The 14,944-nt window shown below is 32.5% G+C and overlaps 1 protein-coding gene across 1 annotated transcript; it reads right to left on the bottom strand.

The window, feature by feature from the left end:
- Positions 1 to 337: 337 nt before the first annotated feature.
- On the bottom strand, positions 338 to 13,440 carry LOC148624232 (synaptojanin-2-binding protein-like). Its single transcript, XM_088566829.1, has 4 exons — positions 13,303 to 13,440; positions 10,815 to 10,951; positions 7,799 to 7,912; positions 338 to 6,520 (listed from the first exon to the last, which is right to left on the bottom strand). The coding sequence occupies exons 1-4, from the start codon at positions 13,346 to 13,348 to the stop codon at positions 6,305 to 6,307; spliced, it is 513 nt and encodes a 170-aa protein (XP_088422955.1). The 5' UTR covers positions 13,349 to 13,440; the 3' UTR covers positions 338 to 6,304.
- Between the last annotated feature and the right edge of the window lie 1,504 nt (positions 13,441 to 14,944).

The raw sequence follows: 14,944 nt of genomic DNA, 5'->3' as shown, positions 1-14,944 counted from the left end.
CTTATACCATGTTAATGAGCAACCCTGACTCAACTAAGCCTGGTGTATGGACCATCAGTAGGGTTTGATATTAACATCTGCTTAGTTGCTAATACCATGTCAAATCTTGGTTAAAATAAAAGATGGGGAACTAAAACATGATAAGTGATTTAGCATCTTGGGGTTGTCTACCCTCATTCCATAAGAAAGTAACAACCCAGGTACAATTTCATTAAATCGGGTGGACTGACTGCTCACTAAAAAGCATCTACCACTTTTTAGTGACTGGGTCCTTATTATTCACCATTTGTGTCAGCTAACCTGATATCTTTTCGGATGCATAAAACAAATGAAAGAATTCAGTAATAAACAATTTTATTGTATCACAACTGCTTATTATAAAAATATTGTACAGTGAACAAATTATTTCAATGACCATACAGCCTTACTGGCTAAGATGTGATGGAATTTTATAACCTTTGTTTTAATCATTTGGTATCAACATAACTTTAAGAAGGCAACTCCTAACGAAAGGAACATGCACACTCATATATGTAATACAATATCATAGATGACCAATTACACTTTAGTTTGTCATAATGGAAACATTGTATAGAAACCAAAGCAAAATCTATTTGTACATAAATCTACTTTATAACATGCTTTATTTATAGTGTATCTCTTCTCTTTGTAATATAAGTATGAATGTATAGACAAGAAATACTCATCATTTATAACACCAGTTTCTTAAATAACAGTGTGCTTGTATTAATGTTTAATATTGCATTTTTTAGTTTATTATATGTTGGGATAAAAAGGCATCCTTAATGGTATATTTGTGAAAGAAACTTTTCAATTAGAACCCTAGTGTACATGCACATATACCCTAAGTGTCCTAATATTGGAGATTCAGTCCCAGAAAATGATCACATGCATACCTGCCAACTTTAGAAAATCCCCATGTGACATGTGAAAAGGTCTTAGAGAAATATGTTAAGATATATTTTTAAACATGAATATAAATTTGAATCTTGTTATGTAGATATTAAATGTGGAGTTTTTCTGCTACCTTTTCTAGTTGAGGTATATGTACATTTAATTACATCTACCTTCAAAAATATAATCAATCAAACTTATATCAGAAATCGAAGTCAAGTAATGATAAATGCATCCCTGGATTCAGCTCAATAAGAATGCAAAGGGACTGAACCATGAACAGTTGAAATATAAATGGACAAAAAAACATTCAAGCTTTATACAACTCATACTTAAATTGTGATGAAATTTTTGACACAGCATAACTGACACAGTATGAAAGTGGTAAAAGAACTTTAAAAATTAAATCAAACAATTACCTAATATATAGACAATAATAGTGTCTTGATTTCACATAAAAGGAATAAAAGGATGAGGTGAAGAAAAGGGGTAACTGTGAGGTTGTGCTGATCAGTTATCCCATTTCATGCTGAATCTGTTTATTCCTTTTATGTGAAGTCAAGACATTATTATTGTATATATACTGCAATCAGAAAAATATTTTCATTAACGAGGAATGTTATTCCCAATATGAATTCTGTAATGTGTTCCCTGTGTGGCGCCTCCCATATGGGCGGAATAATATGGATGACGTAGACAGGTGTAAATTAGTTAATCTATTAACAATTGATTGGAGTATGACAGATTGTGCTACATATTTACAAATTACAGGCTCATTTTGTAACCAAGATATGTATTGTGGTTAACAAATGATAACAAATAATAACATATTTTGCTTTAGACTCAAAACATTGTCCCATTGTGTCCTCATTTCAATGCTTGGCTGGTTTTATTAAGTGTGTCGAATTGTGTATTCAATCAACTTTTTTATTGATTAGTTCTGTTATTTTGTTCTTATATCCAGAAAGTTTTTGAATGATACATGCACTTATCCTGTTTTAAATGATACATGCACTTATCCTGTTTCTCATTTATAGTTAAGTTCATTTTGACATGATTAACACATTCCCCATTCATGAAAATATTTTTCTGATTGCAGCAAAAATACAATAATAATGATGAAAATACATTTCTCATGAGTTTTAACATAACTATGTCATGTTAAAAAAAATGCTTCAAAGGGGTAGCTTGATACAACTGTAGTGGTTAACCCTGAACAGTTTGGACAATATGGATTAAACATAAGCTTAATACAGCTTAGAGTTTGGATTGTGATTAAGTGTTTGACACAAAATAGTATTCTGACAGAAAATGAAACTGTTCAAAGAACTTAATAACTTCCATTTAAACATTTCCTTAATTTGACCCGATATTCGTAACTGAAAAATTATGAAAGAATACCCAAAGTTTCGTTTACGTAAGACCACATGGAACAAGTCTTTGATATCATGCACCTAACAGTGTTAACTATAAATACTGTGAGCAAGCCCACAAAGTGAATCTCTCACAGTAAGCCATTAAGCTCAATTATCTCCATTTGGAATTATTTGACAGTAACAATATTTCTTCATGGAGTTTACATATGATGCCCAACTTTCCTGAAATTTCAAAAAAATCCCTTAAGCAATTTAGGAGGAGTTGAAATGAAAAGAAATGTGGACATAGGAACGGACAGACAGACAGATGGGGTGATTCCTATATACCCCCTGCCCAACTTTGTTTGCAGGGGATATAATAAGGCAATTAAATAAATTTATTAAACTTAACATTTCCTTTCTGAGTATTCAGGTTTTGACAAAAATTATATAACACTTTTCAATTTCAAAAGAGACAGGCTAATGCCACCCTAACCTTCCCCTGATTTCACCTATGAAAATATATCTAGTAATAAATAGTGAATAATAAATGTAAGTCCCCAAAAACTATTATATTGATCCTTTCTTATTTGTATAAATTTGTTAGTTACTCAGCTGTTGGTAGAAAAAGAAAAAAAATTTTCCCACCACATAGTATACAATAATTATATTAGTATAAAATCTGTAACATTATTTTAATAAACCTTTTTGAACATGTAACAATGTGCAAACCTCACATTACCTCAAAAGATAAACATGTTTAAAATCAATTAACAGTTGATATGCAATTATATTGAATATTGTGTGTTGTGCAATTCCAACCAAATATTTTTACCCTACCTCATAGACAAATATTATAATGTAATTAATACATACTACTGATACAGAACTCATGTATCAATTCTAAGTATGGCCACATTATTCAACCTTAACTGAAACAGCTCTGAATTAGGTTGACACAGGATATGAATCAGACCAGGGATGATGTGTCCTAATTCCTAATCAGTACAAATCACTCTACAATCAATCCTTGTCTATCTCCTGTTGTATGGCACCTGGTGATAAGATTTCAAGGAGATCTCAAATCATTGTCCAGACACCAGGAAAATGCTTGTTTCATGCCCTTTTTGGGCCCTCTTCTTAAACAGTTCTAGTCATAATCCCCAAATTTATTCCCACCTTTATTATCATGGATTGACACATTAAGGTAAAATCTATAAGAGATCCATTCACATTTACACAATTTAATGTCCAAACATCAAGTAACTGCTTGTTTCTGCCCCCTCCCATTCCAAAATAGTTCATGTCATAACCCAGGGGTTGCGCTGGGCTTCGCCAATGTCGCAATTTGCGATTTTTTATTTTATCTGGCGACAAAAATAGCCAGTTGGCGATTTTCTTGGTGCCTACATGTAGGTTTTTTATATTAAAATTGACAGGAAGTTCATCAGTAACGGATATTCTCTCTAATTAAACAATTGTGTGACACCTGGTCAGAGTTAACCGATACCAATTTACGACTTAAGGCAATTAAAGGTAATTAGACCAGGCGACTGGACTGACAATATCCTCATGGGAGGTGTCAATCAAATGTAAATATATTATTGAGCCAATCAAAACTCTCATCATCTGGTCAAAGGTAAACACAATTAAGGCCATGTGCACGTGGCTACACGCACGTTTCACAGCCCTATTTAACAATGTAATACATTCAGAAACAGACTTACATAATAACAGAATAAATTAAATCCAATTAACAATGATTATCCCATCATGGATGACATTTGCTTACACTTTTGCCATATGACTTTTTTGGAGGGGAAAACCGGTAAACAAATAGAATGGGGATTCCCAAAATCTAATTAAGGAAAAGCTATTCAGATATCAAGATAATTAAACAGGGACACAATTAATGGTCCATGGTACAAACTGTAGTTTGATAGAAATTTTATCACTTGAAAAAAAGAATCAAGTTTGTTAAAAATCATAAAAAAAGAAAGAAAATTATATTGTATTAGATATATTAGATCATAAAGGACGAAGGTGAACATGTTTTAAAATCAGGGACTGTATTAGAATAATAATATAGTCTTTGATAGAAGTAAAATACCTGTTTCTGGAGTAATACTTAATATTTTATGCATATGAAAGTGACAGACTAGAGCTAAAAACCTGTTTTATACATGCATCAAGAGTGAATCTTGGGTACATGTATGTCATGAATGGAAATGTTATTTAGATGAATTGACAAAGATAATTTATCAGTGAACTTAATACTGTCTTTTTTTAAAAAAGTATAATTTTTTGGCTCTAATTTCTGAAAACTGGCGACAAAAAATGGCAGCTGGCGATTTTTCTGGCGACAGAATTTTGGAAGCCAGAGCAGCCCCTGATAACCCCAAAAATCAACCTCAGTCTTCCTTTGGTAGTATGGCACCTTGTGGTACAATATCAAAGAGATCCAATTCCTTATAGTCAAGTCATTGTCAAGATATCAGGAAAATGCCATTTTTTACCCCTTATTCCTAAACCCTTCTAGTCACAACCTCTATAATCAAACCCAAGCATTTCTTTAGTGGTATGAAACCTTGTGGTACAATTTTCAAGAGAGATCCATTCACATTTACTCAAGTTAGTGTCCAGACATCATGAAATTACTTGTTTCTGGCCCCTAATTCCTAAACCATAACCCCTAAAATCAATCCCTAAATTCCTTTTGTGGTACAGCACCTTGTGGGAATATCATGAAGATCTATACACTAATATTCCAGTTATTGAGAAGATGTGGATACGTCTATGGATGACTACAACTACAGCATGATACCATAATATGACCACATAGGTGGTATAAAAACCAACATCACTAAACACTGAATCAGAATGACAAAATTAAAACAAACTTGTCATTATAATAGTGTTCAACAGAATTTTTTTAAGAAACAGTTCTTTTATGTAGGAAGCAAAAGTAACGAGAATAGGCATACTATACATGTCAAAATGATAATAACCCCACCAGGATGAAAATGTCAAAGTTTTTTTCACATAGTATCCTCATAGTGACAGAGCAGAGAATAAAACTAATAAATAATGTCTCTTATGAAAACTAGTCTTATTAAGGACTTCAAAATGGGGAAAAAAAATGTATGCTGCAAAACATTCCTGGAAGTGTATGAACCATCCATGAAGTGAACTAAAAAACAACACAAAATATCATTAGATCCAGAGTTAACATCATGGTTTACACCATTTTTTTTTCAAAGTGTTTTTTTTTTACAAAAGATTTAAGTCTTCAAACCTACTTAAAACAAAGAACAAGTTTTAAAACAAAAACTTAATACATGTAACAAACATTACCATATAACAGACTGCAGTAAACCTAACAAGTGATTTGTTAAAAAAAATACTTAATGATTGGGCATCGGGTCTGAAGTGTTTAGTCTCCAATAAAAGAAATATAAATTTAAGTTGTTCATAAAACTTGTTTTAAAAAGATTGCTTTTATTAAACAGAATATTTGTATTCATGCTATGCATACAATGAAACAAATGAGAAAGAATGAATAAGATACAAAAATAGGTAAAAAAATAAAAAGCTTTTAGCATTGCTTGAGATGAAAAATATATTCATATATATATATGATAAATGTTTAATTTCACATTCTGGTGATATTTCCATAACACGAAAAACTACTTAATATCCATAAGAAAATGTGGGAAAAATGCAATAATGTGATAGAAAAAAATCTCTCTTTATTCCAATGAACTTTTGTTAATACCTTAACTCATGTGCACAAAATATAAATTGTCATTTGTAAACAAAAAGTTATTTTATTTTCATAATACTGAGAATAACCACACTTCATTTAAAAATATAATAACAATTACTTCATTATTGTGATTAAATTTTCATTTTTTGAAAATAAGGAACTGGTGAATATTTCTAAGAACAAGGTACATAACTGAACATTTAAAATATGTACAACTCATCTAACTTAGTATAATATTAGTCATCAGTTGTAACAAACACACACTCATTTAATGTGAAAGTCTGGATGAAAACCATGCTGGAAGTTTTGCTGATGGAATGTCAGGAAGTTTGTCATACTTCCTAGCAAAAAAAGCAACACCCAATACTACTACAGACACTCCAAAAACAGTCAACAACAATGATGAACTTGAGCTTTTTGGATGTTCTCCTGTAACTTCATTTAGTATGTAGGATCCTTCTTGTCCATTTTCTTTCAACTTTTTCTAGACAAGAATGATAAACGAGAATGATAAAACTGAACAACATGTACAGTTATAATAACTAGACATTGCCCCTAACAGAACTAATACCCACACAGCCTGTTGAACCATGTACATTTGAGGACAATGTAGACACACGATTCATATTGGACACAATTTTATTGGGGAAAAACTAAACAGTTTTGACACACAATTTTGTTGCCATTTCTAAAACCCCCAATCAGAACTATTTTCTTTGTCAACAACTAAATGACAGTATATAACTGCAAATCTACTTTAAATGTAAATTTCTGACAATATACACATCCCAATATGGCAATTTAACACCCCATTAAGTTTCATAACATTTCCTAAGTTGTTGAGAAGTTAAGGACAACAAATGAGACTAATTTTGCTGAAAATGCTTAAGTCCAACAGTTGTCACTTCTATACTTTACCCAAACATGAATTCCTGACAATATGCAAATCCAAATATGGCAATCTAAAACCCCATAAGTTTTACAACAATCCTGCCAAGTCGTTAAGGAGAAGTTGCAGACAATGTATCGGAACAAGTTTCCGGAAAAATACTTAAGTCTAACTACTGTAATTTCTCTAATTTTTGCCCAAACATAAATTTCTGGCTATATGCACATCCCAATATGGTAATCTAACATCCCATTTAGTTTCATAACAACTCTGCAAGGCATTACGGAGGAGTTGCGGACAACGCATGAGATCAAGTTTTGCTGAAAAACACCCAAGTTCAACCACCGTCATTTCTACAATTTTTGTCCAAAAATAAATGCCTGAAAGTATGCACATCTCCATTTGGATATAAAACATCCCACAAAGTTTCATATCAATGCTGCAAGCTGCTAAGAAAATATTTTGGAGAGACAGGCCGATAGACAGGGTGAAACCTATATACCCCCCTAAACTTCATTTGTAGAGAGTATAATTAAAAAACAAATATACAAGAAAGACTTAATATTCAACTGTACTTCAATAAAAAATAGATAAAATGTAGAAACAATTTTTCTAGGGTTCATGACATGTACAATTAAAAGTAAACAAATGGTTTAAAATTTCATTGTTTTACAATATCAAGTCATTCAGAAAGGGTTTGAAATTCACCAATTTTGTTATGCCATTGTTGGTGCCAGTATAAAGAACAATTACATGTATTATATTTAAAATTCAACTTGCTTGATTAGAAGAACCATAAAAAAATAAAAACTGGTAAAGAAAGAATTATCCCACTTCCAGGACAAGGAAAAAGGAACATTCAGATGATACTACCTTCAGAACATATTCTGCATTATGCTGTACTATAAGGATTATGTTTCCTCCTGCTTCTCGGAAACATTGGACTGCTTCATTGTGAGTTGTTTTTCTTAAATCTTTACCATTAACCTACAAATAAAATAGGACTTACAGTCATTTCTTCAGTTTTGTGTATACTAATTTCACATAGTATATGAATAACACCAGCAGTATTTAGTACATTGTTAAAGGAAAATTACTTAAAACTTTTTTATGCATCTGATATAATTACATGTATGTTTTCTTATAAAATGCACTTGTGTATCATGTACCAGTATTCAGGATTGTAACATACTTCTGTATTCATGTTTGATTTTTATGAGGCCATCAGGGAAGATTAGTTACAGACTACCTGTGTTACCCTCATAAAAATGAAGTCAATAAATACATGTACATGATTGTATATATTATCAAGTTTGAACTACAAATGTATTAGTATGTTTAACCAATTGAAAAACAAATTAATTCTAACATTTTTTGTTGGATTGATTGATTGTGGTTTAACGTTCTATGGCAGAAATTTTATGCATTTCAGGACAAGAACACTTGACCAATTGTTTAGACTTTGCTTTGTAATAGTCCGACATGCTGAGCCAAAACCTCACAGAAGCAACAGCCTGCATGTAGGCATTTCACCCAACTTGGACAAATAAGATCCTGAGCTAACCAGTTATCACTCTATTCTCAAAAGACTGTGTGACTGGCAATGAAGCAGTGACTACCAATTTTTAAGTTTATGGTGCGACTTGGCTTAGGATTGAACCCACAACTTCCCACACGCACGCCCACAGAGGTGTTGCAATGTTTTTGTTGCAATAAACATTGTTGTTTGAATACATTGTTGTTTGAATATATTATTCCATCACAAGAAGGCCCCAACCCACAAAAATGTAAAATGAAGAAAAGCCTTCAAAATAAAACAACAATTTCCAAGGCCCTGTTAAATATCAACAAACAGAAATCAAATATAAATTTGATCCACAATTCATAAAAAAAATTATACCAAAATTTAGTTCAATCTGAAAATGTCTGGAAAAAGTCCAGAATACTGTTTGTTGAAACTGAAGGTGAGACAAGGATTAGATTATATGCCCATCTACTTTGTGGCAGGAAGATAAAATCTGTACCAAACAGACATGTATTTATCATGAATATTTAGTACCTTTTATGAGCAACTCAGCAGGTATTTCTTAAAAAGCAGAGGACGCTTACCCTACTGGTACACCTGGTCCATGCTCCCAGTTTTTAGTGGAGTCAGAGTTGCTCATTTACTTCTGTTACTTTATATGTATTATTTTGGTTATTTTATGTTCTTTGTTGTGTTTGTCTGTCTTCCATGTCTGGTTTTGGTCCCTGGATTATACATTCATTTGATTTCTGCTAGAATCTCGGTTCCCTTGATTACTCTTGAACAATAAAATGCCAACATGGGTACAAGAAATTGATTATTGCTATCATAAATCATAAGTTTTTCTTTTAATTAACTTTACAATATTAAAGAGATTCTTTTTCTAAATTGAATTTTACATATTGATGCAGATGAAAACAGTAAAAAATCAGTTCTATTTTAAGTAATGAAAATTGTCTTTGGTAAATATACTTGAAACAAGGAAGTAATATACTGATACAACTGCAGTTAGGGCAAGTATTGACACTATTAGAATATTAATCATGATAGAATTTTGATTGTATCAATAATTACATTTTCCTGACAGTATGGGTTTCTACCAAGTTTCAAGTTTTATTAACACACTCAGACAGTAACATACACAGTAACAAATGGCAGACAATATAACACATCTATAAATTTTAAATATGAACAGGACATGTAAACACATTTACATACAATAAATATTCAATACAAAGATATGTTCAAAATAATGACTGACCAGTTCAGGTAAGAAATTAAAACTAAGTGGAAAAAGACCAGACCTCACGTGTGCTGTTATGTCTAATAGATATATTTATATATTTGGAGGTGTTTAACTATAGTGTTCAAATATAAAAGTATTTCAGTTCTATGAGTTATGAATTTGTGTACTGAGAGGTGTTGTCTTCTTTCACCATAAGGTAAGCTATAATAATTTAATTAGTTTATTAACAAATACTGCTAGTCTTCTCATTACAGAAATGTTTTTAAATGATGAAAGACCATACATTTTGTAGACACTGTGGTTATCTACATTTGTACATAGTAAACAGGGATATACTTTTCTCACATTGGCACCAGTTGTTCATTCCTACATATGAGCGAGTAATGGAATTCATCTGCAAATCTTATGTCATGACAAGTTCCATCTGCTCTAGACCTTCCTACCTAATGGCCCATTTCAATGAGGAACTACATTTACAAATACTATTTCTATAATATAATGGCAGTCTCAATAGATAGTTTCAGACAAAGCCCACTTTTCAATCCATTTAAAGTTGTCCTCTGTCCAAATACATCAATGTAGTCATTGAACTTAAAAAATTGATGTTAAACATGTACCTTTTTTGGTACAAAAACCTAAAATCACAATATGCAGTTAAACACAGCAAGTCACTGAACCCTAAAAACTCAATTTTTGTTTGAATCACTATTTAGACAATCAAAATTTTCAGGAATAGTTGTCATGAGTATTGGTATTCACTCTCAGGTAAGATGCCAAAAAGTGAAATACACTGCTGTTATGCTAAGATTTCATGCAGCTTTTAATGTATTTTATAGTAAGAAGATGACACTTAGGTACAGACTGTTTTAATTCAACATGAACCAGAATTGAGGAAAATTAAGTATGACTATAATATACTCTGCTGACAGACCTCTTGTGCTAGAAACAAATGGTTACATGTTTTCATTTTACATACATGTATGTATTTTACTTAACTGTAATACATTGTAATGATTGAAATATCATTAATATGAATGTTTTGTTTAGTGATATAATTTGGGTTATTATTTTATCTCATCGTTTGTATAATTCATTATTTAACATTGTAGATACTGAACCTCAAGTATTTTATCTCCTTCTTTTAGCCTTCCATCTGCATATGCTGTTCCATTCTCTCTTATCTTTGTAATGAAAATACCATAATCATTTTTTAAATGGGGTGAGTCAGTGCCTCCTTTTATATTAAATCCAAGTCCTGTAAAATAACAATAAAAAGTCTGACTCTGAAGTTTAAGAAATTAGCTTCTACCACAAATATTGAACCAGATTTTTTTATGATGACAAAACATCCAAAGGGCTAAACAGACAGACATAAGAACACCATACACATGTACACATAACTCTGTCCACCCCATGACAATGATAAAAAAAGTGACAGTGAGAAAGAATATAGAAGGTACATGGGTAGGAGTTTTAAGTTTTTATCACTCCCCTTTCCAGCTCACACTCCACAAATTGTTTACTGTCACTGTGTATACCGTATATTATAAGGTCACTCGCACACTGATTAATGAATATACATGTATAGTGAGTGTTTACTAGATTTCTTTAAAGCTGCTTTAGCTGCCAAATTTGTTCAGTTTTTAATCTACTGAATTTTGCTGATTCAAAATGAAATAAGTTTGCAGTAATGCCATTGAAGCAATAAATGTCAATAATACCTACAGAATATTGTGAAAACAACATTTTTTCAATAGCTCTGATCTAATTATTTTTCGCCATTACCTCTGAAGATTGCCGACAGGACATTTACCTGGGTTAAATATACTCTAACTTTGGTAAAAAAAAAACAACAATAACAAATACACGGAAGCATGTGTCTTGTTTTCATTTCATTTCATCTATTTCATGATTAGTTTTCAAATAAATAATGACCATATTTGAGCCACATTATACCACAATACATAAATTTCAAAATGATCCTTGCGTTATATTTGAACTTTTTTCTTTTACGGCTTGAGTCCGTGGATCTTCCTTGCCATTGAATAACCACTTTCGCTTTGCAATCAGATTTGTTATTAAAGAAGCGACCCTTACAGCACATGCATGGATTAAGGTCACTAAAAGTCACATGCATACGAATTTATAATAGGAGCATTAATGTATTATCAACTGGGTTCAGTACACTTTTGGCAGAAAAACTATCAATATCTGGTTTGTGCATGTAAAATTGAGAGTTTTAAAGAAGCCAGTTGTAGTTTCATTCTTGTATATTTTGTAACTGCAATTCTGTACACAAATCTTGGAAATGTCTGCTAGATTCGATAATTAAATACAAATTAAATCTTTGCTTTTTCCAAGATAGGGATGGTCAAAACATGGCACTAATTGTTTATGAAAATGACGTAATCAGCTTACAAGTATTAATACCGGACAATTCAACATCTCAGACCATGACAATGCATAGTTCTTTATGATTGCCCGGCATTTTGACCCGGTCAGACCATACATGTACATATTTCAGACCATGACAATTGGGAAAATGTATTAGGGCAATAAAAAACGTACAGGGCAAATAGTAGTTCTCACCAGCAAGTCCTTCTCCCCAAACATACTCCAGCAATGCTAGAGGTTGTTTGGCAAGCTATTTTCTAACTTGGTGCCATCCTAACCTCTAGCATCTGACACGTTGAAAGCCATCACAAATGTGAATTAGCTAAACATGTGTTTTAAAATATTTTTAGTCTTTTATTTACATAAAAGTAGTTTAACCTACCGGAAATTGAGCGATAAAAATCCTAAATATTAGTTAAATACCTAGGAAACAATACAATACAATATATTTTTGACGAAACAAACTTGGTAAAGGCAATTCGTTGGTTAATTTGATATGTTTGGTTTGCAAAGTTTAAAATCTCTAATTTTATCAACCGGAATTACACACTGAAAAAGCTAGGAACCAAATATGAAATTCATTTTAACTGCATTTACAAAGGATTTCCAGAATTGCTGGATTTTCTCATCAGGTAGGTCATTTGTTTTTCTTCAGTTTAGTCACCTTCTACCGTGTTATGGTAAAGAAACTGTATAAAACGTTTTAAATGGTAAATAGTTTACTGTACTTCTGCAGATTTCAAAGAAAGTCGGAACGAAGGTTATGCAATAACATGCTCAGGAGTAAGAGGTTGGAGTATGGAGGAACAGAATTCCAATACATTGTAGGAGTATCCCAAACGATCTTGTGAAACAATTTCATGCAAAAATTTAAGAAAAAAGGTCTAACAGATTGTAGATATTTTGCTCTCACAAATGAGCTATCATACACTAATTTTCACTGAGGAATAAAATTTTGCTGAGCAGACTGGCGAGAATTGCCTCTGTGTTGAAAATGGCGAGATCTATTGTCTTACCAGTACACCATAACAAATTTTACCATTTTGGACGTAAGTAATAACAGGGCTGACAAAAATCACGAAATGTGTTTGAACAGGCGTAATTGTTTTGAATTTATTTTTCTTCTGGAGCGTTAAAAGTTTCACCCTCATACATGTATTATGTAAAGGGCCAACAGACTCAGACAAAAAGCATGACTATATAACACAATACCATTCGTGCCCCTAGGCAATTTTATAACTTCCTCCTTCAGTTCCATTCATGAAAAATGTAACTTTCGACTTATCGAAGTTCAATGATATCGCCGACACCTTGAAGAATTTTCTGTTGTTGAGGTAGGATAGGTATTGGGGTAACAAAATACCGAAACGATTTTCTTCTTAAAAGCGCACAACAACGTACGTAGGTAGCGGTCCACTTAAGAATCGCGCGGGGTGATTAATGGGTGGAAAGATCACATTTTTTTCAACGTGTTTCTATTTGTATTTGTCATTGTTTTAGTATGTTACGAGTAACAAATTTAACACAAAAAAAAACAAGATTAAAAAAACTAAAACAAAAAACAAAAAAACAAAAAAAAGTATTGTTTCCTCTTATGATTAACTATAATTTCATTTAGAAATTATTTTAAATGAAGATTCGTATGAAAGAGTAATCAAAGGAATCAAGATTCTTGCGGAATCAAAATAATGCAAGTTACAGCGGTAATCAAAAGAATATAATCCAGAGACAAAGACCAGAAATGGAAAACAGACACACACAACAAAGAACATAAAGTAACTAAAATCATACATACAAAGTAACAAAAGTAATTGAGCAACTCGGACTCCACTAAAAACTGGGAGCATGGACCAGGTGCACCGGTAGAGTAAGCGTCCTCTGCTTTTCTAGAAACACCCACCGAGTTGCTCATAAAAAGTCAAGTCCGGGGTAGACAAACGAGGAAAGGTAAACTATGACCCGTTGAATAAATCAGTTTTCATGATGCTGATGGATACATCATAACGATCCACGAGTTCATGATGACGACCATAAAACTTCTGTAGTGATGACTTCAATCTTGTAGCAACATAACCCTGTTCCAGAAGCCTATTTGTTAGAGTTCTAGCGCGATACAAAAAATCTGCGTAGTTTCGGCAAGCTCTGGCATAACGTATGAGTTGTGATATGAACACTCCATACGCAGGAGCCGAAGGGAAGTTGCCACAGATGAAAGGAAAGTTGACAATCTTGAATGAAAAGTCATCGCGTTTGTCGTAAAGTTTGATCAATAGTTTTCCTTTACCATCGATTTCTAAGTGTAGGTCAAGATATGAGGCTGACTTCACAGTGTCTGTAGTATCCTTTATCTCAAGTTCTTTTGGGTAGATGACAACAGACAAACACAACAAAGAACATAAAGCAACTAAAGCAATACATACAAAGCAACAAAAGTAAATGAGCAAGTCGACTCATATTTTACAGATCTAGCTGTGATTGAATACAAATATGTATATGGGATCATTTTTCCCAATTTTAAATCACTTAATTTCTAATTTTGTACATAAAGGATGTATAAATATACACGTCTCAGAATGTGACGACTCTTAGATTATTTGCCATACAGAGGGTCTGAAAATTCCCAACGATGTTAGAACTGCAAAATTCACGAAGCAATCTTTGGTCGTTCCCTCCGCGGGACACGAACTCGTACCGCTGTGACATGTATAGCAACACCGCCTGCACCAAGTCCAGCAGCCTAGACCACTCCGCCAGCCGTAGGCTATATAAAAACAAGCTTTCGCAGGCCGGGTCTTATTTCACGTTTCACTGTTTTTTTTATTGAAATACTCGATAAATCATTATTATCAAATTT

Source organism: Perna viridis, chromosome 2 (assembly GCF_037379345.1).
Source record: "Perna viridis isolate PV_CMFRI_1.1 ecotype Kerala chromosome 2, ASM3737934v1, whole genome shotgun sequence".
Taxonomy (NCBI): Eukaryota; Metazoa; Mollusca; class Bivalvia; order Mytilida; family Mytilidae; genus Perna; species Perna viridis.
This window is presented reverse-complemented; position numbering and strand designations above follow the sequence as displayed.